This window comes from Mercenaria mercenaria, chromosome 6 (genome assembly GCF_021730395.1).
Source record: "Mercenaria mercenaria strain notata chromosome 6, MADL_Memer_1, whole genome shotgun sequence".
In the NCBI taxonomy this organism is placed as follows: domain Eukaryota; kingdom Metazoa; phylum Mollusca; class Bivalvia; order Venerida; family Veneridae; genus Mercenaria; species Mercenaria mercenaria.
The window spans coordinates 39,105,981-39,132,953 of NC_069366.1; the positions used below are offsets into that span (position 1 = coordinate 39,105,981).

The 26,973-nt window shown below is 35.5% G+C and overlaps 1 protein-coding gene across 1 annotated transcript; it reads right to left on the reverse strand.

Moving 5' to 3' along the window:
* LOC128558020 (putative tyrosinase-like protein tyr-3) lies at window positions 1–26,730 on the reverse strand. The gene is made up of 6 exons (XM_053546768.1): window positions 26,368–26,730; window positions 16,923–17,107; window positions 12,793–13,074; window positions 4,087–4,187; window positions 1,675–1,936; window positions 1–642 (listed from the first exon to the last, which is right to left on the reverse strand). The coding sequence occupies exons 1-6, from the start codon at window positions 26,423–26,425 to the stop codon at window positions 1–3; spliced, it is 1,530 nt and encodes a 509-aa protein (XP_053402743.1). The 5' UTR covers window positions 26,426–26,730.
* Window positions 26,731–26,973: the final 243 nt, after the last annotated feature.

Genomic DNA, 26,973 nt, shown 5'->3' on the forward strand with positions numbered 1-26,973 from the left:
CTACAGAAATGTTCGAAATTGTTGTTGAAGCGTTGCTGGAGCTGCGGCCATAGCGTCCTGTAAAGCTGTTGCCGCAGTTCTACCATCACCCGGTGGTGCGTCAAATTCTCTACCTCTGTTCCTAGGAGGACGCTCTTGCTGTCCAGATCCCATTCTTGCTGAGCTTATCGCCATTGCACCTGCAAAGCCCCCACTTAATTGACCACTACTGTCTAGTAGTTTTGATCGAGATACGCACGTGTTTTTAACACTATCGCAGTAAAGTGGCGCTGGAGAGGGGCAGTTAGGACAGCAGTCAGGGCAACTTGGTTCTGGGTCATAATTAAACCAGTTATTGATCCATTGTGGTCCGACTCCATCCCTATTGATGTACCATTCAAAGCCTGTCATTGAAGCATCTGGGTGGTTGCTATTGCCAACAGGAACTTCAGGATAATCTCTTGTCGGTTCTACTCTGCATATATATCTTTGTCTGCGTCGAAATTGTTCCCAAATATAGTCAACATAAGCATGATGCATATAAAATACAGGGTCGTAACCAGTTGTTGAAAAAGCGCTCATATCTCCACCCACCCAAACATGTGGACCGCCGTGGTAACCCTCTAGGTCATAGACAGATGGGGCCGAAGGTCTTGATATGTTCTGAAAAGCATTGATTTTGCTGTTGAGTTTCTTCAACGTATTACTATTTAACCATATCAAATTAAGACCTTATTGATTAATACATCAATAAGAATTTATTCATTTCATAAGTGAATATAAACTATAATGAATGAGTAATCAAAACATTACCAGAGTAACAATGGTAATTCTGGTATAATAAATTAAGTTAAAGCAAATAATGGTGGGGAGTAGTGTAGTGTATATCAAAAATAAGTGATATTGACGTCTGTATTTCGTATCGGGCATAATAGCATTTTAATGCGTAACGATGGGTCATTTTTTTTTTAAATTTATTATTTGTGATTTCTGCAATGCAATTCTGAAGGGTACTTATGTTTTTGATAATTAAAGGTGTCTTCAAAATTCAAAAAGTGTATTCCTACTTTTACCCATGGAGGCATTTGGAATAATGCATATTTTTCATTTGGTACTTGAAAAAGAAAGAAGACACAAAAATCTGTTACAGAATTTTTAAATCAAATAATAAGGTTTTACTCCCCTATTAGAATTTCAAAATCAGAAATAAATTTCATTAAAAACGGAATAGGCGATTTTATGGTAAAATAGTATCTTCAGAACAAGCCTTCACCTGGACTATCATTGTATAAAATTAAACCGCAAACTGCTGCTATTTTGTCATTTCACTACCAAGGCATTCTTATTTATACATTGCCTATATTTGTGTTTTCTCTACTGGCAAGTAAAAAACTTGATCAACTAGTGCAAAACATGGTTTATTTAAACTTATTATTATAATCTATAACTATTTCCATCAGCGTGTGTGTCATTAAAACGTTAATAGTATACAAAATTCAGTTTAAAGGAATAGATCTAAGATTTAAAAATAAAAAACAACATTCTATCATTGTGCATTTAGCCGAGTGAAATATGATTTGTAGAAAATACAGTTCGCTTTTAATTGTTAAAAGGTGTTTTCTGACTATTGGCAGAGAGTGGATGAGGGGGTGGTCCTGACTGTAAGCTGAAAACTGGTAAAATTCTGATACTTACAGCTAAATAGCACTGAGACAAGACTTGCTGAATCTGATCCTTCTTGAAAAGTGTAGTGCCTCTGCCATAATTCCTCTCTAACCCCCCTTGTCCTGTCACCCAATACGCTGCCGGACCACTTGTTACTATCCCTTCTCCGTTACCAAAGTATGAATCAGTCCAAAGTATAGAGTTAACAGGATTGCTCATGGCGTCATCGAACGTGCTTGCCCAGTACGGAAGGAACACTGAACGGTCGTACATTCGCAATACTTCTTCAAACCTTCAAAGTGTTAAAGGAGAGTATAGTTTTCTCTAAAATTGTCTGAAATATTCATAACGTTTTATTTTACTATAATCAATTTATTACTTCTGTTTTGGAGGAAAAATCTCAAATTTATTTACAAGGTTGGAGCGATGTTCCTGATATATTGGGGAGGGGGAGAGGGGGGGGGGGGGTGGGGGGCGGGATACTTGAAAATTCAATTATGATTCTTGTTTTACTCTACCGTTTTATTCTAATTTTGAATGATCAGTTTTTATCGGTATATTTAAAACTATATACTGTATAAGCTAAAAGCAAAAACACCAACACGTACGCAAGGTAATCAAGGGAGGAAATATACTTAAACACTCTATCTCCTCAGTTAAGCGAATTTAATGACATTTAGTATATCGAAAGAAATTCGGTAACATAACTTGGTAATACCCCGACGAGCTCCGTACGAGTAGGTTTTCAGTCGAATTTTGGCAAACTCGTACGGCGTCCGTACGGACATCATTGACTTGTACGAGCGCCGTACGGATTTTTTGAACTCGTAGAGGACTCGGGAACTTGGTGAAAATGTTCATCAAGCTCCCGAGTTCCCTACGAGCTCGTTGCGATTTTCGAAGTCGGGAGCAGCTCGCAAGAGCCCGTACGGGAACCGTGCGGATCACATTTAGTATGTCCGTGCGGATTTGGAAAACTGAGAGGCTTGCTGATGCTCGCACGACTATCGCACGGGACTCGCACGGGTAACACCGGTAAGATCACCGTGTTGATAACGTGCGATGGCCACACGGGGCTCGCAGAGCGTTACTTTCGCCGTACGGGCTCCGTACGCCTTCCTTGGTGATTCAAGTTGGTATAAAAGTTTGGAACGGAGGAGTCACCGGCGAGGCGCATAGGTATAGGTAGGTGAGCGGGCCTTTCTCCCATGTTAAGTGGAGAGTGGGGTCAGAGGGCCTACTCTGGTGCATTTTTTATTCTACTTTTTGAGAAATATTATTCCTTTGCTAAAATAGTTGGGAACAACTTTGATGAGTGTAGGTCACTTCTAAGCCAATAGGGGGAGGGTGTGCAACGGGCCCCTTGGGTCTCGACCTGGCGCCGGGCCTGTATTATAAACTCATTGATGTTTCGGCAGCTGAACCAATCTAAATCAAAGCTATTTAATTTAGTAATTGATAAAGTACTTTCAAAAACATCGGAAAACATTGATTTTCACAAGCAGTTTTGTTTTCGCTTTATACCAAGCTCAATATTAAATTAATTTTGCATAAAAAGGGAGATAATTTCAAAAGAATAGCTGATTGTCAACCTAACTGTAAGAAAACTGCGATAGACACGTGCTTTACGGATTATTTGAATGAGCGATGACTGTTATAAGTAAAACAATCTTAGTTTGAGAGTGATTATTTTGTGAAGAAAATTATGACCATAGAAAAGTTGTACATAATGAAATTATAAACGGAAATATCGCACAAATTATACCAAAAAGTCATTTTGGCTATACATTTGCACTTAGTTCTAAAGTATGGAATATGGAAATAAAGAGTATATCTCGCGGAATATTTTTAAAACGGATTCACTTTCTAGTAAATAAAAATATCTTTTAGGACTTTAATAAGCTGCATTTTCTCTGCCAACACTATTGTTTGTCCTCTTATTTTGTGTGACTGTTTCTCGTTTTTGTGAATTAATATACATATATTCAAATGAAATGGAGTGTTTGTCAAAATCGAATGTTTACGTTAAAATGTGTATTACGTAAACTGATCTTCTGTGTGTTTTTTCATTATGATTAGATATTCTTTAATTTTCTATTTCAAAGAAGATCAGATGGAAACTTAAGATACGTAATATGTTTAAAAATGTCGTATATTACCTTCTTTAAATAAAGTTATTATTATTTTTATCATTATTCTATCTATGCAAAATTACAAGCTGATCTTTCAATTTGGACAGAACCATTAGCTGTTAAAAGGGGTGCATACTAAAAAGATACTGACTGAATGACGAACAGCGCAGATCATGATCAGACTGCACGGGTGTGCAGGCTGATCATGATCTGCACTGGTCGCAAAGGCAGTGCCAGTCGTGACCAGCATGATAAGGGTTAAATTATTTAGCTTTGTAAAGAATATCTTTTGTGGCACTTAATCACTTACATGGTTATATAAACTCTATGCCATGGTAGAAAGGAAGCACCACTGTGGTGTTTATCTGAAGCTTCGGCGTGAATCTTGGCAAATAGGTCAATATAACCATCCTGAAACAGATGTTTTATGTAACAAGCGAATAAATACCACAACGTATGTTTTAAAGGAAAATTGACAAAGAGTTAAACAGTACATGGATTGTTTAACAAATAATGTATATAGCCCCTCTGCAGTAGTCTTCGGACATGTTTTCAACATATAAGATGATTTTGTGAGTACTTCTTCTCGTATATATCGTTGTAGAGGTCACAAAACTAATTTAAAACCTTACCTGTATTTTTCAATTAACTTTCAAAAGAACAACGATAACATTTTTGAGCATGTGAATTTTTTTGAATTTTTTTTTTGTGGGGAGGGTGGGGTTGGTGAGTTTGTTTGAGATTACACCCAGTAAGACCAGAATTATGGTAACAATATTTCGGCACCAATCAGAGTGCTTAAAGAGGACCTATAATTTTGCATCGAACGTCTGCAAAAGTATTTGACCTAGATTCCTTATGACACTTGAATATAACAAGAGTTCGTAGAACACGAAATGTCCCCCTTGATGCATTCAGTAGCTGCACAAGGAACAGAAATTACTTGGAACTGACCTCAAATCAATGTGACCTTGACCTTTGACATACTGACCTCAAAATAAATAGGGGTCATCTGCTGTCATGATCAACCTCTCTTTTAAGTTTCGTGATCCTAGGCCCATGCATTCTCAAGCTATCGTCCTGAAACGGTTTAACTGTTCCGGGTGACTTTGACCTTGACCTTTGACCTACTGACCTCAAAATCAATAGGTGTCATCTGCTGGTCATGATCAACATTCCTTTTAAGTTTCGTGAACCTAGGCCCAAGCATTCTCAAGTTATCGTCCTGAAACGGTTTAACTGTTCCAGGTCACTTTGACCTTGACCTTTGACCTACTGACCTCAAAATCAATATGGGTCATCTGCTGGTGATGTTCAACCTCCCTATCAAGTTTCGTGATTCCAGACCTAAGCGTTCTCAAGTTATTGTCAGGGTCACTTTGACCTTGACCTTTGACCTACTGACCTCAAAATCAATAGGGATCATCTGCTGGTCATGATCAACCTTCCTTTTAAGTTTCGTGAACCTAGGCCCAAGCATTCTCAGGTTATCGTCCTGAAACGGTTTAACTGTTCCAGGTCACTTTGACCTTGACCTTTGACCTACTGACCTCAAAATCAATAGGGGTCATCTGCTGGTGATGATCAACCTCCCTATCAAGTTTCGTGAACCTAGGCCCAAGCATTCTCAAGTTACTGTCCGGGTCACTTTGACCTTGAACTTTGACCTACTGACCTCAAAATCAATACGGGTCATCTGCTGGTCATGATCAACCTCCCTGTCAAGTTTCGTGATCCCAGGCCCAAGCGTTCTCAAGTTATTGTCCGGAAACTGTTAAACTGTTCCAGGTCACTGTGACCTTGACTTTTGACCTACTGACCTCAAAATCAACAGGAGTCATCTGCCGGACATGACCAACCTCCTTATCAAATTTCATGATCCTAGATCCAAACTTTCTTGAGTAATTATCCGGAAACCGTTTAACTGTTCCGGGTCACTGTGACCTTGAGCTTTGATTTACTGACGTCAAAATCTTTAGGGTCATCTGCTGGTCATGACCTACCTCAATATTATCTTTCATGATCCTAGGCCCAAGCGTTCTTGAGTTTTCATCCGGAAGCCGTTTAAATGTTCCGGGTCACTGTGACCTTAACCTTTGATCTACTCAACTCAGTATCAATAGAGGTCATTTGCTGGTCATGATCAACCTCCCTATCAACTTTCATGATCCTAGGTCTAAGCGTTCTTGAGTTATCATCCGGAAACCGTTTAACTGTTCCAGGTCACTGTGTCCTTGACCTTTGACCTACTAAACTCAAAATCAATAGGGGTCATCTGCTGGCCATGACCAACCTCCCTATTATCTTTCATGATCTTAGGCCTAAGCGTTCTTGAGTTATCATCCGAAAACCGTTTAAATGTTCCTGGTCATTGTGACATTGGCCTTTAAACTTAAAATCAACAGGAGTCATCTGCTGGTCATGACCAACCTCCCTATCATCTTTCATGATCCTAGGCCCAAGCGTTCTTGAGATATCATCCGGAAACCAATTGTTCCACATACCGACCGACATACCGACCGACCGACCGACAGATAGATATCTGCAAAACAATATACCACTCCTTCTTCGAAGGGGGGCATAAAATATGCTTAAAGGGCCTAAATGTTTGTGTCGAACATAACGAGGGTTCAACGCAATAGGGGCTAACTAGAAAATATGAGCTTTAACCCATACTTCTCCATCTGAAAAATGTTATAACATTACATGCCCTTTGACAAATCAAAACGACTGAAGCATGACCTGTAACAAAACGGCTCACTGTTGAACATTGAGAGCCGATGAGATGCATCCACAGGGCGCATCTACGTATTTTACCCCAAACCACTTTTTCTGATTTTCACTTTATTCTTACCTAACTATATACTGTGAAAACTTAAACAAAATGTTTCAGCTATTTATATCCTTATTTTGATATTGCAATAATATTAGTTACACAGCTTGTCGATTTCCTCGACAGCGTATATCCCGTATCCTGTCACCAACAAGCTGTGTAACGATTTTATCTTGCCGACTACCCTTTACTTACATGCTATAATATAATCTTTTGTAAATTAACAAAGCGGCAGCCATTTGTTTGAATCAAAATTCATATCTGAAATGTACTAGCAGGATCCTGTCTCCACGTGACATCTATTGACCAGTAGAAATGCAAGAAACGTGTAGGAGGCAAGATAAGGGCATATCTCAGATGACCTCATTTTTTACATGCAATATGGAAGTAAGTTGACTTATTACCATATTACATGCAAAAAAGTAAGCAGTAGTCTATCTATCCTGCAACACAGGCTTGTGTAAACAGTTAACTGATGACATCATATATTACTGAGGACATTATCTTGAAGCATGATTCTTAAACTAAATGTAGTATTGTCACATTTTATGACACTGACTTCAAGAAAAGCTTTTTTATGCTGATGGGAGGGGTACTATTCACCCTGTATGCATGGATGACCGTTAACCTCAAGTTAAGCTACAATTAAATGATAGACTTGTCATTCATCAAATCGCAGTTAACTGTGCTAAAAGCCCAGCAGCCTGGTTAGCTCCATATTAATTATTGTCAAACAGAAAGATTTCTATAAAAAAAATGAACATTACATTTTATCCAGAATTAACAGTTTCAAAATGTCAACTGGGCTATGCTGATACATGTAAAAAGCTTATATTCTGTATTCTTGAAGACTTTTGAAGGAATAAGTCTATATTCTGTATTCTTAAAGATTTTTAAGGTGTATTCTTATTCTTGGGGACATTTAAAGGTGTATCGTCGTAGGAAATATTCCTATGTCTTTGAATATTTCAAAAACGTGTATCATGGTTGAAACAAGACTATAATCCACAGCCTTACAGCTTTATAAGATGCATCATGGTTTAAAATTATTTTTATGCCCTTGAAAATTGTAAAGTAGTTCAGAAAATGATTTTGTTGAAAGCATATTTAATGTATTACCATTTATTTGAAGATTTCTACATTTATGCCCGCTTACCAAAAAAAGGAGGCATAATTTGGCCAAAATACATTTGACCCAGTGAGGTTAGTAATTGACCTAGAAAAAAGAGAAAATAAGTTTCAAAGCTGTATGCCTTTAAATGATAGCAATACGTACTTGCATGCAAAACTTTAACCAAAGTGTGACGCCGACGCCGACGTCAGAGTGAGTAGAAAAGCTAGATAGTCGAGCTTAAAAAAATGATAAATTCATCACAATTTTAATAGAAAATTTTACTGCAAAGGTTAAACAGAACATTGTCTATTTTGCAAACAAAATCTCCGGATTTACAAGAAAAAAATCTTGCAATAAGTCTGATACTTTAAAATATACTGTTACAATCTTCTATTTTAATTATGTTATTAAATGTTGCATTTAAAATGAGTATAAAAGTGTAAGTATGCTTTAGTTGTACATACTACCATGTTACGTGACACAACTAGAAATTTTCCTGTAATGGAGGCGCCGATCTTGCATATAATATTTCCCCCGATTTACGAGGGGCGTTCAATATATAATGTTACTCCATATGTAGTTCCGTAACCGCTGGTTATTTTTAGATGCGGTTTTCAGCACATTGTAGAGCAATTTATTGGGAACACAATGCTATATAAATTATAAGAATCGGCAGGTTTAAAATAAAAATATAATCATTTTAGTGAGGTGTACTCAGGTACACTGGACCATAATTATAATTTAGGTTTGTCCTGAGCATCCAGAGTCTTAGAAAAATAGAATAACTTATAAATCGCAAAATTCTAACATCTTTCTACGAGGTACAGCAATTTGTGATGCGTTTGCGTTTGTTTTAAACTATTTATTGCATTTTTAATTTTACAACACAACTAAAAAATCTAAACTCGAGGTTGATTCCATCTTGAATGGGCGCTGAGAGCGATTAATCGAAGTTGCAAGAACTAGTTTCGCAATCGAGAATTAAGATGCTAGTATCAACTTAAAATACCAGATTTTTTAATGGATGATTATCGCGCCTGACAAAATTGCAGAGGCTTACTCTACTTTCCAGATTTTATTTACTGTACTCACCTTATCATTTTTCGAGTAAAAATATACACACTCAATTTAAAACTGTTATAAACCTTTTTATTTTAGTTTTCATATGTTTTTGTAAAGATCATGATTTGTTTTATCTGTTTAAACTGAAAATTGAACTTTAGTTCTAGTTGTTGAATAGTAGAATCAAGGAATTGCATATTACAATCTCAATATTTTGGACATAAAATTGTCAGTATACCCGAGTACACCTCACTCAAATGATTATATTTTTACTTTGAATCTACCAATTTTTATAATTTATATAACATTGTGTTGCTGAAAACCGCATCTTAAAATAACAAGCGGTTACGGAACTACATACAGAGCAACATTACATATTGAACGGCATTCGTACATGAAAAATCTTGCAATATGGTCTTAAGTTATATGTTTTAAACTATACTGTAACTTTGTAAATGTTGTTAAGTGTTTCATATAAAATGTCTAATTTTAAATGAAAAATCAATGTAAATTTGTATGTAACTGAAAACAGAAGAAAACAATCTAGTTTTTTTTTCTTCTGTACAGTTTTCAAAAATGTAGGTAGGCCTTTACTGCGTTGAACCCTTGATATCTCAAAAAGCATTTCAAATATAGTGATGAAACCGTGTAGGAATAAAATTCAGCATGTTTTAAGTTATGCACCTGGTGTTTTGTTTGGGATTTAACTCAGCAAGACAAGAGTTATGACCCTTGATTCTGTCAAAGATATGCATAAAGGTCCTAAAAGTCCGTACATATTTTAAAATATATTTGCCCTTGAGTCATTAAGCTTTACAGGATTTAAATATTTTACTCTCAGTGGTCCCCCCCTACACACACACACACACACACACACACACACACTCAACCACCTCCCTTCAACCACCTCCCAAACGCCAGGCACCCCGGTCGAAGGAAATATAAAAGTTTACTTAGTATAGCATTGCCGACAAGTACACATGGAGAGACAGAAAGTGGAGGCATCAGTGTACTATGGACATATATCTAGTTTTCTCTTTATTTGACAAGTCTTCCTTTTTGTGTTTGTCTTTAAAACATCGTTACCTTTTGCACGGGGGAGGAAGTGTTACACGAAGGACGGAGTTCTTCTGATAACCTGTCATGTTTTCTTCTAATAACTGTTACGGAGTTCCTGGTAAACGTTACAGAGTTCTTCTGATATCTCTATGACAAAACAAAGAATCGGTCGAAAAAATGGTAATTATCAATCTTTAAAAAGAGAGAATGGGGTGTAAAACTAAAGTTTGATGATCATTCAAGGTTGCCTCATGTTTTGTGCTATGTGTCAGAAAAATTTATTTAGTCTAATAATCAGCGCCACTTCTTTGAAATCAAGACATTTTGAGCAAAATATCGAAATCGTTTGTTTATTCATACATATTAATCTACTCATTCACGTTCTTCATCCTCACCACACGCAATAGCCTAATTTTAGTGCAAAGCTGCAAACATAAACCACTGTCTAACAATTTTATGCCCGATTTTTCAAATGTTACGGAGTTCAGGTGATAACTCTGAAGATGTCACAGAGTTCTTATGATAACTTTTGTTACTGCCAGGGTTTTTCTTGAGCTATGTTAAGATACTTTTTAGCTTATTTTATTATTTAGAAAGGGTGTTAATCATGTTCTAATGTAAGATATTTATCCAAGGCACAGTATTGTGGTTATATGATGTATGGTATGTGTGTTTTTGAGTTCCAATGATAACGTTTTAGTGTTATATTTTCAATTCTAACTAGATGTTACTTTTAAAGGGACTGTGTACGCTCATAATGATGGTCTAGCTAACTATTCCTCTTACTTTTACAACTAAACTCAAAATGTACTCATATTCATCTTATAGCATTTTGGCAAATGCAAAGGTCGTTTCTGGTGAAGGACTGATATAGACAGCACTTTAAAATTCACATTAATATGCATTATGACATTCTTTAAGACAAATAGTATATGCATGTATGAGGATGACAACCCCCTTTTTGGTACGCAGTATTCAGCGCATTGAAAATTATATGCATTCTGTAAGATGTTATGACAATACCAATTAAGTTTGATCGCAGAATTTACGCCAGTCACATTTAAATTCACCCTCTGTATAATGTCGCATTGTGACTGTATTTTTTCAGCGTCAAATTTTAAAATTCTACTGTATGAATGATTAGAAGAATTATGATGGTAGAGTTATAATTATATTACTGATAATATATAGCATTATTATTATCATTATTACATTCTTTATGAAAATCTATTGATATGAATACAATAACAAGTAGTATGCGAAAGCGTTCGGATTAAGGTTAAATGTTTTGGGTCTATAACTTAATGAAAATGGTCATGCGATAAACATTAACAAAATCGCATACACACAATTATCCTTGATAAATTATATGTATATTGTCATGTACATCTGAAGCTATAATTTTGGTGTGTTTTAGTATAATTTCTTGTCGCCGTTTACGTATATTAATTAGTTATTGTACGATTTTTGTTGATTATAGAGTATAATCTACTGTCGCGTGGCAAATTATGGTCCCTAATCAACAAATATCATACAATAACAATTTTAATTTAGAATCATTTCCTTCTTGTCATAGCATGGTCACGCATGGTTTAATTTTGTCACACGGCCTCAATGTTGTAATCGCGACTTTCCTTTCAGGATGAATATTTACAACATGAGCAACTGCTTTAGACGGTGTTAGGAATCTTTTGTGACAGTATTTACAACTGGCTGTCGCATCTGAAAAAAAGGACAACTATCTAAAGCTTTACCTAGCATATTGGCCTTTTCAACCTACCACATATCAATTCAACGTAAAGGTCATGATATGAATATGCAGCAATTGAATTGCATGGGATGACAACAGCAATCATACATAGTAATGCAAATAAACCACTTCAGAAAAAACAGCTCCTGCAAATTCAGCATTTAGATGTACCCTAAATTAAAGATAAAGGATTTGATTTTAATTCAGTGATCAATCCAAACGGAATCCACTAAACCGTTGTTCATGAACATTAGCACATCCATTGATAGAATGAACAATACAATTTACTGCATTTGTTACCTATTCGTATTTTACTATATATATGTCATTATACTGCACATAGTTTTAAACTTTACAAAAGACTCATATCATACATTATATAACCACAATACTGTGCCGTGGATAAACATATTACATTAGAACATGATTAAAATCCTTTCTAAATAATAAAATTAGCTAAAAAATATCATAACATAGCTCAAGAAACACCATGGCAGTAACAAAAGTTATCATATCAACTCTGTGACATCTTCAGAGTTATCACCTGAACTCCGTAACATTTGAAAAATCGGGCATAAAATTGTTAGATAGTGGTTTATGTTTGCAGCTTTGCACTAAAATTAGGCTACTGCGTATGGTGAGAATGAAGAACGTGAATGAATAGATTAATATGTATGACTAAACAAAAGATTTCGATATTTTGCTCAAAATGTCTTGATTTCAAAGAAGTGGCGCTGATTATTAGATTAAACAGTTTTTTCAGACGCATAGCACAAAACATGAGGCAACCTTGATCACCAGACTTTAGTTTTACACCCCATTCTCTCTTTTTAAAGACTGATAATTACCATTTCTTCGACAGATTTCTTGTTTTGTCATACAGATATCAGAAGAACTCTGTAACGTTTTCCAGGAACGCCGTAACAGTTATCAGAAGAAAACATGACAGGTTATCAGAAGAACTCCGTCCTTCGTGTAACACTTCCTCCCCCGTGTATTGTACGCTTATGCATTTAACTGTTGTTAAGAACAAGCAAAAGTTCATATATTTTCAATATATTCAAAGGATGAAAGAATTTTCATGACAATGTGTTCTGTACGTGTACTATTGCACACGCGATGACTATTGTACATTGGCTAGTTTATTATAAAAGCTCTAAAAAAAAACTTGCAGTAATAATGAAAGGAGGTACAGTACCATATATAATCTTTTCAAAGCTCTGTGAAACCTTTCCCTTTCTCTAGGAGACAGCGTCCGGTACTCTTTCCGTGTGCGTTTACCAGACGGCGGGTATTGGCTTATCCTGCGACGTTTTGTAGACGTCCTGGCCTGAGTACTCCCTGCGAATTCACCAGCATTCGATTGCATTGCAAAAGGTTCTTGAATAGGTTCCATACCAAGAGACGCTGATATATTTCTCAAGACTGATCGATCTTTCTCGTTTAATGACATGTCAGGGACGATGTTCCACATCAAATCCTGTAAAAGAAAGTTTTAGTCAGTAGAAAACAAACAGGTAAATGCCATTTATATATACTTTTTTTCTCGTGGAATTATTAAAACACATTGAATTATATGAATATTTTCCAAGTTTCCATAAAATTATTACAGTATTCTCATTTTTAGCTCACCTGAGCAATGCTCAGCTGAGTTTTTGTGATCGCTCGATGTCCGGCGTCCGTCGTCTGTCGTCTGTCTGTTGTCTGTCAACATTTAGCTTGTGTATGCGATAGAGGCTGTATTTTTCAACTGATCTTCATGAAATTTGGTCAGAATGGTTACCTTGATGAAATCTAGGCCAAGTTCGAAAATGAGTCATCTGGGGTCAAAAACTAGGTCACTAGGTCAAATTAAAGTGTATGTATGCAATAGAGGCTGTATTTTTCAATTAATCTTCATGAATTTTGGTCAGAATAATTAGCTTGATGAAATCTAGATCAAGTTCGAAAATGGGTCATCTGGGGTCAAAAACTAGGTCACTATGTCAAATCAAAGAAAAACCTTGTGAATGCGATAGAGGCTGTATTTTTCAATTAGTCTTTATGAATTTTGGTCAGAATGATTATCTTGATGAAATCTAGGTTGAGGTTGAAAATGGATTATCTGGCTTCAAAAACTAGGTCACTAGGTCAAATCAAATAAAAACCTTGTGTATGCGACAGAGGCTGAATTTTTCAATTAATCTTCATGAATTTTGGTCAGAATGACTGTATTGATGAAATCTAGGTCAAGTTCGAATATGGGTCATCTGGGTCAAAAAGTAGGTCACTAGGTTAAATCAAAGGAAAACCTTGTGTATGCGATAAAGGCTGTATTTTTCAACTGACCTTCATGAAATTTGGTCAGAATGGTTACCTTGATGAAATCTAAGCCAAGTTCGAAAATGAGTCATCTGGGGTCAAAAACTAGGTCACTAGGTCAAATTAAAGTGTATGTATGCAATAGAGGCTGTATTTTTCAATTAATCTTCATGAATTTTGGTCAGAATAATTAGCTTGATGAAATCTAGATCAAGTTCGAAAATGGGTCATCTGGGGTCAAAAACTAGGTCACTATGTCAAATCAAAGAAAAACCTTGTGTATGCGATAGAGGCTGTATTTTTCAATTAGTCTTTATGAATTTTGGTCAGAATGATTATCTTGATGAAATCTAGGTTGAGGTTGAAAATGGATTATCTGGCTTCAAAAACTAGGTCACTAGGTCAAATCAAATAAAAACCTTGTGTATGCGACAGAGGCTGAATTTTTCAATTAATCTTCATGAATTTTGGTCAGAATGACTGTATTGATGAAATCTAGGTCAAGTTCGAATATGGGTCATCTGGGTCAAAAAGTAGGTCACTAGGTTAAATCAAAGGAAAACCTTGTGTATGCGATAAAGGCTGTATTTTTCAACTGACCTTCATGAAATTTTGTCAGAATGATAGCCTTGATGAAATATAGGTCAGGTTCGAATATGGGTCATCTAGGTTTCAAAACTAGGTCACTAGGTCAAATCAAGGAAAAACCTTGTGTATGCAATAGGGGCTGCATTTTACACTGGATTTTCAAAAAATCTAGCCAGAATGGTTGCCTTGATTAAATTTAGGTCAAGGTCGAATATGGATAGTCTGTGGTCAAAAACTAGGTCAAATCAAAGAAAAACATTGTGTATGCGACAGAGGCAGTATTTTTCAATTGATCTTCATAAAATTTTGTCAGAATGATAGCCTTGATGAAATCTAAGTCAGGTTCGAATATGGGTCATCTAGGTTCAAAAACTAGGTCACTAGGTCAAATAAAAAAAAATATGCTTATTTATACTGAAGATTTTTGCTCCAATTTTAATGATAATTGGTCAGAATATTTTTTTCCATGAAATCACTAGGTCAAACATGTTTACACTGTTATGGTGTGTTTCTCAGGTGAGCGACCTAGGGCCATCTTGGCCCTCTTGTTCATAAACATAACCATGTTGCATTAATCTTCTTAGCTTATTACAAGCTAAGTGTACAAATGTACAATATATAATATGTTAAACTAATAATTACAACATGTAAATTAATATCAACACGTCAAAAAGTTTTTACTGTAATACGGTGGTATGTTTAGGACATGCAAATATATCTTTTTCAGAATAAATGATGTCGTGTGCACGACATTTTATCCCGAGTACATGACATCTTATCTCGAGCGCTCGATGTCTTATCTCGTGCGCACGACATCTAATCTCGAGTGCTCGACATCTTATCTCGAGCGCACGACATCTTATCTCGATCGCTCGACAACTTTTCTCGTGCGCACGACATCTTATCTCGATCGCTCGACATCTTATCTCGGGTGCACGACATCTTTTGTCGTGCGCACGAAATCTTATCTCGAGCGCACGACATCTTATCTCGTGAGCTCGACATCTAATCTCGAGCGCTCGACATCTTATCAGGTGCGCACGACATCTTATCTCGAGCGCTCAACATCTTATCTCGTTCGCACGACATCTTATCTCGTATGCACGACATCTTATCTCGTATGCTCAACATCTTATCTCGAGCGCTCGACATCTTATCTCGTGCACTCGATATCTTATCTCGAGCGCTCGACATCTTATCTCGTGCGCACGACATTTTATCTCGAACGCACGACATCTTATTTCGAGCGCTCGACATCTTATCTATATATATTAAGGCCCTTTGTGGGTATTCAGGTCATCAGTATGACTGCCACCGTTTTTGCGTTTGTTTCGTTTATACTTTTGTTTGCAGGGTATTTATTTAAATACACAAACTGAACAAAAAAGCCAGCAAAAATCTGGTAATGACGCAAAGGAATATATAAGTCCTTGACAAAATAAAGATTTAATATGTAGGCTTTGCCCATATATTAAAGAATTTTCCCGTGCCATCTTAATTCATGCCATTTCTGACCATGTGCCATTTGATGCTGTCAGTCAACTGCGATTAGTAGCTACTCTAACATGCAGTAGCATCATTAATTATGTTCTTTAAATGTTGAAGATAGGATGACCAATTATGTGCACTCCTTTCCCAAATGATGTGATAAACTTGTCCTTGCGGGAAGTTTAGATAACATTTAAATAGACGGGACCCTAATTATCTACTTGTCCGTATGTTTTTACTAATGACCTAAATTCACACAAAAGGCCTTTTAAAATATATATAGATAAGATGTCGAGCGCTCAAAATAATAAGTCGTGCGCTCAAGATAAGATGTCGTGCGGACGAAATAATATGTCGAGCGCTCGAGATAAGATGTCGTGCGAACAAGATAAGATGTCAAGCGCACGAGATAAGATGTCATGCGCTCAAGATAGGATGTCCCGCGCACGAGAAAAGATGTCGAGCGATTGAGATAAGATGTCGAGTGCTCAGGATAAGATGTCGTGCGCATGAGATAAGATGTCAAGCGCTCGAGATAAGATGCCGAGAAATCGAGATCAGATGTCAAGCGTTCGAGATAAGATGTCGTGCGCTAGAGATAAGATGTCGTGCGCTCGAGACAGTATATCGTGCGCATGAGATAAGATGTCGTGTGCACGAGAAAATTAAATCTAAAAAAGAAATGCATGTCCTAAAGATATCATTTTTGAAGGTGGCAGTTAAACGTAATGTGTAATAATCAAATTATCAAGCGTAACTGAGAAGCACAACAGTTTGACTTACTAGACACGTTCGACAAAACACGACTACGTGCACACGTATATGATCCTTTTTATATGTAATGAAATATTCATGATATATTGATTCAATTCGTAATCAGCTTGTTCATAATTCGACAGTTGCGAAAATGCAAATCGTTTTGAAAAACTCTATCGAAAAAATGAAAAGTACCTGTAAGCAACTTATTCTAGCTGCGAGCTGACCAATTGGTTTTCCTTCAAAGCTCCTGAAGCATGCGTGTGTTGCCTCTGGTACTAGCATGCATACCTGATGATTTGTTGTTTGTGTGTCCACTGCTTTCGCCATCAGAAACACAAAGACACTACACAAACTAAACTTTCCCATGTCGAGTTTTTCTACAATATATTATTACAGTAGTCATTTCCTCCTTGTTTACTGGTGCTTTTAACAACCATACCAAAGCAACAGTGAGTTATATATACCAATAAAACTAATCACTTTCTATGCAATGTTTTATGTGCAAGAAAGAACTATAAGAGTCAGAAAAGTCTAATTCAATGTCAGGATAATGCGCCAAGAAAAAACATGTGTAATTTATATCGTCAACATTTAAATTCAAAATCATAAAGTGATATGTTATGTCTGTTTATGCATCTTATTCTACCATACTTCCTTGTACCTTTTGTATTACACAATTTGTCGTTAATATTTTGAGACAAATATCAAGATGCCCCAGTAAAATTTAATCAAATTTTATGAAAAAAAATGCGAAATTTTACATTACAATCAAAAGAAAATAATTTATTAAAATATTCCAGTAACTAAAAAAGCGATAAAAATGGTGCCCAGCTACATCGGCCAATAACATTTCAAACGACCAGCAAAACCAAAGTTTTCTTTTTTCTATAATGGCAAGAATCTGCATCATAACATTCACATAGATATTCGACACATAATTACAATACAATACAATAGTTGCATTCAGACGTGATAGAAACTTGGGAGATATGCTCGTACATGGAAAGCTAAATAAAGTTATGCCAGTCAACTAACCTTGTGTACGGGATATATTGTACACTCTGTGAAAAAGTTGTTTACGTGGGAGAGACGTCGAGAACGGTGAAGGAAAGGATGAAAGAACACAAGGTGGACGTAAGACTGAAGAGACAAAAGTCAGTAGCACTCCATTTCAATGCAACAGGTCACAGTGAAGATAACATGGGAGTGAACTTTCTAGAACTTGTAAAAGACCAGTCAAAATATTACAGGCAGATTAAAGATCCAATACTAAGGAAAGTGAACATTTAATTTCTTTTAAAAAGCACAGAAACTATTTCATTTTATTGGAAAATGAAAGTTGGTATGTAGAAATTCGAAATAAATCGCAGTATATGTACAATTATTTTTCTATGAAGTATGAAGAAAGTTAAAAAGACCTGGGGGTCATTCTGTCGATTCATTGAAATTTCAACGTAATACACATACATTTCTTTGAGTTCCAAAGACCTTCTGTAAATTCTGACCTGCCAATCTTCATTATTTAGTGTCTTGCAGAAGTCTATGCACTGGCTATGAAAAAAATTGCCAACTCACTTTCCCTTAGTAATGGACCTTTAAAGACTGGACTAGAATAGAAACTGAAGCACCACTGGGCATAAATAAAAATCAAGTTTAGGTGTCTTATGGCGTGAATACAAGTAAACATTGTTAACAGACTGTAGATATATACTGTCAACTGTTCTGAATATAGTTATATCCCTTAATGCAAATTATCTATATATATTCAACGTATCCTCGAGATCCAGTTTACTTTCAGAGAGAGAAAATATAGCTTCTCTGGTCCCAGTCAATTAAAAAGACTAAAATGTCACAACTGATTTGTGAGACATGAAAACAGAGATTTGATTATATATATGCAAATGTTGAACCAGTACGAATGTGTAGTACAATGCGGGCTCATATATAAAGCAGCGTCGAAACGACTCTTATTGGGTTAGTGGACTTGCTGTGGCATGTGCGTGTTTGTTTGTACGGTTAGAAGTTCTCTCTACTATATACATTTGAGCTAAACTATATATAGGTATGTTTAAACAAAATAATATCCCTATAGTTAGTATGTGCCCGTTTCCACTCAGAAAATAACGTGGTAAATAAATATTTTAGTTGTTAACATTTATGGTATATATGACAGTATAATGGTTATAACACACAGTACTATCTTTCTATTGTTAAATATCGTTGACATTATTTATTTTTGTAAAATTAAAGAATAATACGCATTTTAATGTTACATAATTTCAACTGCCAAGCTTGCGATCCATTCCGTCATACGGACATTGTGGTCTATAATAATGTTTTTATTCAGAAGTAGCAGAATTCACATTTGTTGTTTATATCCGATTATCATTACAATTGCACAGGTTTCCTGTTCTTTTCTTTTTCCTAAAAATTTCCATTTCCAAATTATAAAAATTATATTCTAAGCGAAATCCAAGACTTACTTATATAGATACAGTTTTTCAATAAAAAATCATACGTATCATTGATTTATTACCTCCCTTTATTATTGGCGGGTGTACGTCATTTGTATTGTTTACGTTAATGTCATTTCCGTGATTCCATATAACGTTACTTATCTTATGTATTTGTAAGCAAGATAAAATGCAGAATATGTGATCTAAGACTTGTGAATGTGACTTGATAAAGGCCCTGGGCCGAAACGTTGTCGCAAAGAGTGATAATAAAAGCTATGAAAAACAATCCCTATTGATATTTATTAAATACATACTAATTAAGTCAACGACATCAATGTAACGCATGAGTTGAGTTACTGGCAGTTCTTTACAACATCGCTATAAGGTAATGTCAGCCGTGCTTTGTCATGAACAGTAATGTCAGCCGTGCTTTTTCATAAACAGTAATGTCAGCTTTATTTGTTTTAGACAGTATGATTTTTTTTTCATTTAAAATGTTTTCCATCAAGGAGAAAATAAAGCCTGAAGGTTAATTAATTTATGGCGATGTATGCATGCAAAATGACATTTACGTCACAACTTGTAATACCGTTGTTTTCACATAACTGCATTTTAATGTTATACGGACACTGCTGATTGTTTATTCATTGCCAGATGGCAATTGTGACAAAGTTTCCTTATGAAATTACCATATGAGAAAAACAAATCAAGCAATCATTAGTTTTAAAAGCAGGCATAACTAAAACATTTCTGAACTTTATTCGAAAAGAGTACCCCGATATATTGTATTCTTCAAAATTGCCTTCTTATGCCATAAAGGTTTACTCCCTTCTTCTATTGTTTTTATTGTTTCGAAATGTCAGTAATACATCCACGTATTTTTCTTTTTTCAAAACTGGCTCTTACAGATACCACTACAGTCTACGGTCGTCTAGGCATACAGACACTAAATAGAAAAATGCATAATGGCGGACACAAATAGTCCTCAGATTTTTTGCTCTGTAGAGCTATTTTCCTTATTTTCTTTGCAATTCTTTTTGCTAAAATCACATGACATACCTATTACTGACATGTAGGTAGCATTTTCATAATGAAATAACAACATGACAAAATGTTTCATGGAAACTTAGATCATACACCACTAGTATAATTTGGGGTCTCATTTTTTAGCTGATTTTGCAGTTTGTGTGTTTGACTGAAATTATTTTTCTTGCATCAAACATGACCCCTACTTTTCTTTTGATTTTTCTTTAGCACTATCAATATTCTTCAAGAAAATGTAGGTTACAGACATTTAAAATGGGTCCTGGTGTGTGCTGCGGCCATTGGAAATAGGTCAATTTTATATAGAATAAAGAACAAAAACTATTTAGTGTGTTATAACCTCTAGCTCATACAAATATCTGCGGTCGTATGTCTCTTACAGATACTTTACAGTCTACTGACATCTAGCTCTTACATAATAATTATACCTCTATGGTCACTGGACACCTGTCTCGTCAGAAATGTCTACAGCCTACGGCCATCTAACTCTTACAGATATCTTTATAAGCTACAGCCATCTAGCTCTTGCAGATACCTTTACAGTCTACGTTCATCTAGCTCTTGCAGATATTTTCCAGTCTACGGCCATCTGACTCATATATCTACATCTACAGTCTACAACACTCTTTCTCACACAAATACCTCTACAGTCTACGGCCATCTAGCTCTTAAAGATATTTTACAGACTACGGCCATCTGACTCCTATATATACATCTAAAGTCTACAACACTCTTTCTCACACAAATACCTCTACACTCTACAGACTACGGCCATCTAGCTCTTACAGATATTTTTCAGTCCACGGCCATCTGACTCCTATTTATACACACTCTTCCTCACACAAATTCTTCTACAGTCTACGACCATTTAGCTCTTACAGATATCTCTACAATGTATGACCCTACAGGTCAGAAACCACCAATTCAAAAAAGTACATAGAATGAGGTAAGTGTATACCTGGGAATAAGGTAACGTCTCTGCGTTTTGATTGGTCAGTCATGTAAACAAACCCAAGAATTAATTTTTTTTAGTTGAGATTTTTCACTGCATTTACAGTATTTTGATATACATTTTGACAAAATTTGCTACTTTTTATGTGTATTGAAAAAAGTTTTAGGGGGCCATCTCATTCACACGAAAATCACTTAAATAAAGTATAAAAAAAATTCTTAAGACACTGTATTTCAGAGATTTCGCGGCATTGTTTCAAAAAATTTTTCGATAACTGTTTATTATGCGAAAACAGCAGGTGATCGTTCTTAAATTTTTGTAAAAGGTTTTACATTTCAACATTAATATTTCCAAGGCTTGTTTAATTAAACGCACTTGTTGGTAAGGCTCTATCGATAGGGTAGTGTGTAGTATTTCTTTCTTAAATATCTCTATAGTCTATAACCGTCTGGCTTTTACAGATACCTCTACAGTCTACGGTCGTCTGGTTCTTACAGATACCTCTACAGTCTACGACCAATTAGCTCTTATAGATATCTCTACAGTCTATGGCCCTATGGCTCTAACAGACACCTTTGAAATCAAGTTTATGGCTATCTAACTCTTACAAAAACCTCTACTGTCCACGGCCGTCTGACTTTTACAGATACCTCTAGTGTAGGGCCATCTGGCTCTTACAGATACTTGTACAGTCTATGGCCATCCTTCTCTTACATATCCCTGTACAGTCTGCAGCCGTTTTGCTCTTACAGTTTTCTATGTGAAAAAAGAAAGTGGACATTTTTAGCGTTTTGCAGATGAGCATAGGTATTTTTTCGTTATCGGCAAGACTCGAACATTCTCGTATTTTTCCGAAAATTCTACCCTAATGGTAAAGGCTGATTTCTTCTCACCTGCTAAACTGCATAAACGTACGGATTTAGAAATTAGTGGACGCTCCATAATCTGATTTTATTTATAGTCAACAGCCAATTTTAAACAGCTTGAGGATTTCGCATCGAATTTAGATCCAGCTCGAAGCTCGGAACTGAAATTTTCAGCCTTAAATTCGAGCAAGCATTGAACTTCGAATCTGTCGACTTCGAATCTGTCGAAATTGGAAAACTAATCGAGCCTGTAAATTGAAAGAAATGAATACTTTCAAAACATTAAATTTTGGAGCGAAATATTTGGGCAAGTTAGAAGATCGAAATTCAAGATAACGTTGAATTTCGCTGACATTGAATTTCGAGCAAACTCGGGAATCTAAATTAAAAGCAAAAGAAAACACCGAATTTCGAGGTAAAATTCCGATTTTCAGGCTGGCTCTAAACTCAATACCTGCTCGATATTCAAGCTGAAAATTTGAATTTTGATGTCCTAGCTGGTTCGACATGCAGTACTAGATTTTCGAAACGTCGGGCGGACTCGAAATTAAATTCAATGCAACACACTATGTACCCGGATAATCCTAACTCTGTTCAGCGACCCTAACTTAGTGCCAACATGGCTGACAGAAAGACGATGTATGTAGTTAATTTCTTCGTCTTTTTCATGTTTTTATGCTAGTATGCAATGTTAGCGTAAAACTTTTGATAGTCATAATATCCTGTATTGATAACATGTTTTGTGTACTAAATATTTCAATCGAAAAGTCACATTATGTGGCTGGAATTCATTAAAATGTACTCAAGAAGTCTTCAAAATGAACATGTTTTATGTTTCTAACTGTTTTAAAGTACCAGAAATTGCAGTAAGACCTTACTTATCAACTGTATTAGTTCCATAAACATCTCTTTGACAATGTTTAACAGTATCAAAGTTTGAAATTGATTTTTATAGCTTAAAAATTGTATTGATTATGAGGTGGGTTTAAATTTGCGGATAATTCCTAAATGGTATAGGAAACAGTGCTGGATAAATACGAACTTAGAATGGATAAACACCTAACCAAACGAAAATAGCTGTTCGTCTGTGCTTTATTTATGGATTATAGATGCTCGAAGTTCTTTGACTTATCCACCCCTGCAGGGATGTGGGATTCCTATGTCCAACTTGTCCGACTCGTGATTTTTTGCCGGTTCTTTGACTAGGTCTCGCGCACACTGTAACTCGGTGACTATGATAAAATATCAGAAATGTAAAGAGCTTAAAAAAGTAATATGACAAGTTTGTAGGTAGAATTCCAACTGCTGAGACAATAAGTCACTGTCAACGGAAATATGGGAGCCAGTAGTCAGCCAAATTAAAATCAAAAGCACACAGAGATCGCTTTGCACCATTGCGTGGGCAGTGTTTCAGGCATGACATCAAAAGATCCCGAACCCTGCTTACGCTATTTCAGACTTTTATAAACGTTAAAAGGCAAATATTTTAACAGCTTATTTTTTACCACAGTTACTGTGATATGCTTTTCTTCTTTTCATTGTCCTAAATAAAGAACTCGATCTCCAGTCTATTTGCAGTTTCATGAAGGTTTAATATTACAAATCAGAGCAAGTGAAATTTGACTATGGACAAATGGATTTTTAAGTGTCCATGGCCAAATGTAAGGATACCCACACCCCTGCCCTGTCAGTCCATGCATCACTCCCCCACCCCCACCACCACACACACACACTTTTCTTCCCTACTTACCGTCTGAAAAAAATATCAAATTAAATAATTAATCATAAATCTAATCCCATTTAAACAATATCAAAAATATTCCATTATCACCTCTATAAAAATCTCTTACACTATACGATTTGAAACAAACACAATTCTTCTGAAACAGTGTGTGTGAGAGAGAGATGGAGGGAGAGAGGGTCGGGGGTTACAGAACTTCGAACATCAGTGGTATTAAATAATTTCTAATATAATTATATAATAATTTTGACTTTTATACTGAGTTATTTTAGAGGGTTTATCCAGATTTTTGCAAACATTGCTATTTGCATAATATTAAAATTATGAAAAAAATATTTTACTGTAGTGAGCATACATATAACATCTTAAAAAATTAATGACAAAGTTTGAAGACAATACCGCGTATAAAGTAATGTTTACAATAATCAGACCATGCACATGTCAACTCATTCATTTCTATAGAATACTAGTCAGTAAGGTGTTTATCCTTCCCACAATTTCGTGTAAGTTAGGTTTTTATCCATTCCTCATGTAAACTGAGTTCGGTTTTTATTAACTCAAAGTTAGGTTTTTATCCCTTTTCTCTCTGTCAGTACATTTGAACATGTATTGTGTCAGCATGTAGTGGGTTAACAACATAGTGTTAACGAGCCTATAAAGCAGTATATTTTTCTTTCAAACAACAAAATAGTCGAGGCATCAAAAGCATATAAGCATTTTTAAAGATTTTTTGTAAAAGTTTTCATTGAAAAAATTGCCTTGTTCGTCGTTTTTCCACCTGAAAACACAAGGGTGGATATATTTAACATGATGTATTTTGGAATAAATATACACTTGATCAATGGAGAAGATATAACAACCGAAACATTCCTTTATACATCGTTATTACACAGAAAACAAAGTTGTATCGGCTTTACATCCGCCATGTTGGCACTTAGTGAGGGTCGCTGAACAGAGTTAAGATTATCCGGGTACATGTGTGATGCAAGCTGTTTGAAAGGTTTGTTTCACATTCAATTCTAGCTTTAAATTCGATTGTTTTGAAAATTCGAGCAGACTTGAATTACAAAATGTATAATAACAGGAGTAATATATTTAGATTCTTAAAAACTTGAATTTCTATATACCCTATCTGGCACGATTTTTTAAACTTAAAATTAGGATCTTGAGCAGGCCCCAGTATTAGATCTAGTATTATATTGAAAGGTAGCTTTTCAAAATTTGAAGTTCAATTTTCGAGCTAGCGAAATGTATCTGTCTCTGAAAGAGGCTGTTAATTCAATACCAGGTGGGAATTCGGTTTTTGGAACATTATAAATTTCGATCACTGAGCTGGCTATTTTGAAATTAGACTTTTTGAAAATTTGAATTTCGATCTTAAGTGTTAGCTTGGGATCGAAATTCGGCAAGTTATGAAGTTGAATTTCGATCTTCGAGCTGACATAAGATTATAGGCGAGTTAGAAATTGGTGACAGTGTCATGGCTAACAATTTGATAATAGATTTACAACCTCAGTCACTTGATTACACACAAGTATTTAAAACCTTTATTTCATTGTTATGCTAAACAAACAAAGTATTACAAAACCCGACTTCTATCTGGGAAATTATTTTTTGCAAAGTGATTATTCCGTTGTTTTTGTTGAGAATACCGTTATAAATGTATTTTAATTAACTCACCAAATAATATTTAGGTTCTTATTGGCTGGCCAATTTATTTTTGTTAATAATCTTTCTCATTTATCGTTGCAAGCAGTGTAAATTAGATTTTATTATATATGTTTAATCCATATGATCAAAACTATTAAAGGCACATAATGACTGTTTAAAATGTGGCTGTCACATTTTCCGCTATGAACATAAAATACATTAATTTCTTGTTAAATCTTATTTCAGATTATTACTTTCTTTGACATTTGTCAAAGGTTTGAATATTACAGAATATACTAGAATGTTTTATTGAATCTATTATTCTACTTACCACCCTTTAAGGCTCTAACTATAACAGTTCATGTGCAATATTAAAAGTAGTGCTTTTCTAACCATGGAAGCATGCTAACATCTATTTGGAAAGCGGTTTCATCTGATTTTAAGATAAAAAAAAATTAAGCATTATGGACATTTAATATAACGGTACACTGGCGGAGAAGGGATTGCCTCTTTGACACCGGCCAGTAATAGCGGAGTACACCAAGTACTGCCGAACAGTCCCGACAGCCGATTAACCTTGCCAAATTTATCGGCTTTTGTGGTGATTTTCACAATGGGTCAAATTTTCGCATATGTACCTGTATAGTCTACGGCCGTCTGAATCTTACAAAAATCTCTTCAGTCTATAGCCATCTGGCTCATACAGATACCTCTGCAGCCATCTGACTCTGACAGTCAAGGGCCCTCAGACTTTTACAGATACCACTACAATCTACGGCCATCTGGCACCTACAGATACCTACACAGCCGTTCGGTTCTTAAAGTCTAGAGCCGTCTTCATCTTACAGATACCTCTACAGTCTATGGCCATATGGCACTTACAGATAATGTATAGTCTTCGGCCTTTTCAAGTGAAAATTTTTGTTACCTGTTCGTTCAGTATCACGTATAATCTCCAAACATGTGTGATTGTTTTCACCGCGCATTAAACAGAAAATAATATTTTTTTCACAAATGTCACTGTTGCTGTTTCTAAGAGGTTGTTTCAATCTGAGTGACTCGAAATGTTTTCATAATTTGTTTATTTTCAATCTCTGTTTCTAAATTTACTGACAAATTGAAATATGTTTTTTCTTCGGATTTTAATGTCGGGAAGTCAAAAATGTACGATTAATTCATCAGACTTTTACCAGCTGCAAATAGATAATTTAGATTACAAAACAAATATATAACGAAGGAAAAACCAGCCAATGTCTGGTGTTTCTGTTACTTTTTATCAGACAGTGGCTACACGTTTATTAGTTAAAAACTCACCAAAGAAGCAAATTCGCATCCAAACTGAACTGCTTGTCCTTGAAATTCACCTATTATGATTTGTCAACCTCAAAAAGAAAATATATTCAAAATTATTCCGATGCTAGGCATGACTTAATTCGTAGATGCAGACAAAAACTGATGCAAATTTATGTATATTAAACAAAGAAATATTCAAATCATTATAATTTTTGGCGGAGGGGCACGATTTTATAAACTT

Bases quoted from the DNA above. Each gene is read 5' to 3' on its own strand.
- LOC128558020 (XM_053546768.1), bottom strand. From the start codon at position 26,425: ATGCGCGGTGAAAACAATCACACATGTTTGGAGATTATACGTGATACT. The intron at 13,075-16,922 runs GTACTTTTCATT...TTTCTTTTACAG, and splicing joins CTAGAATAAGTTGCTTACAG to GATTTGATGTGGAACATCGT. The intron at 643-1,674 runs GTAAGTATCAGA...AATGCTTTTCAG, and splicing joins TGTCTCAGTGCTATTTAGCT to AACATATCAAGACCTTCGGC.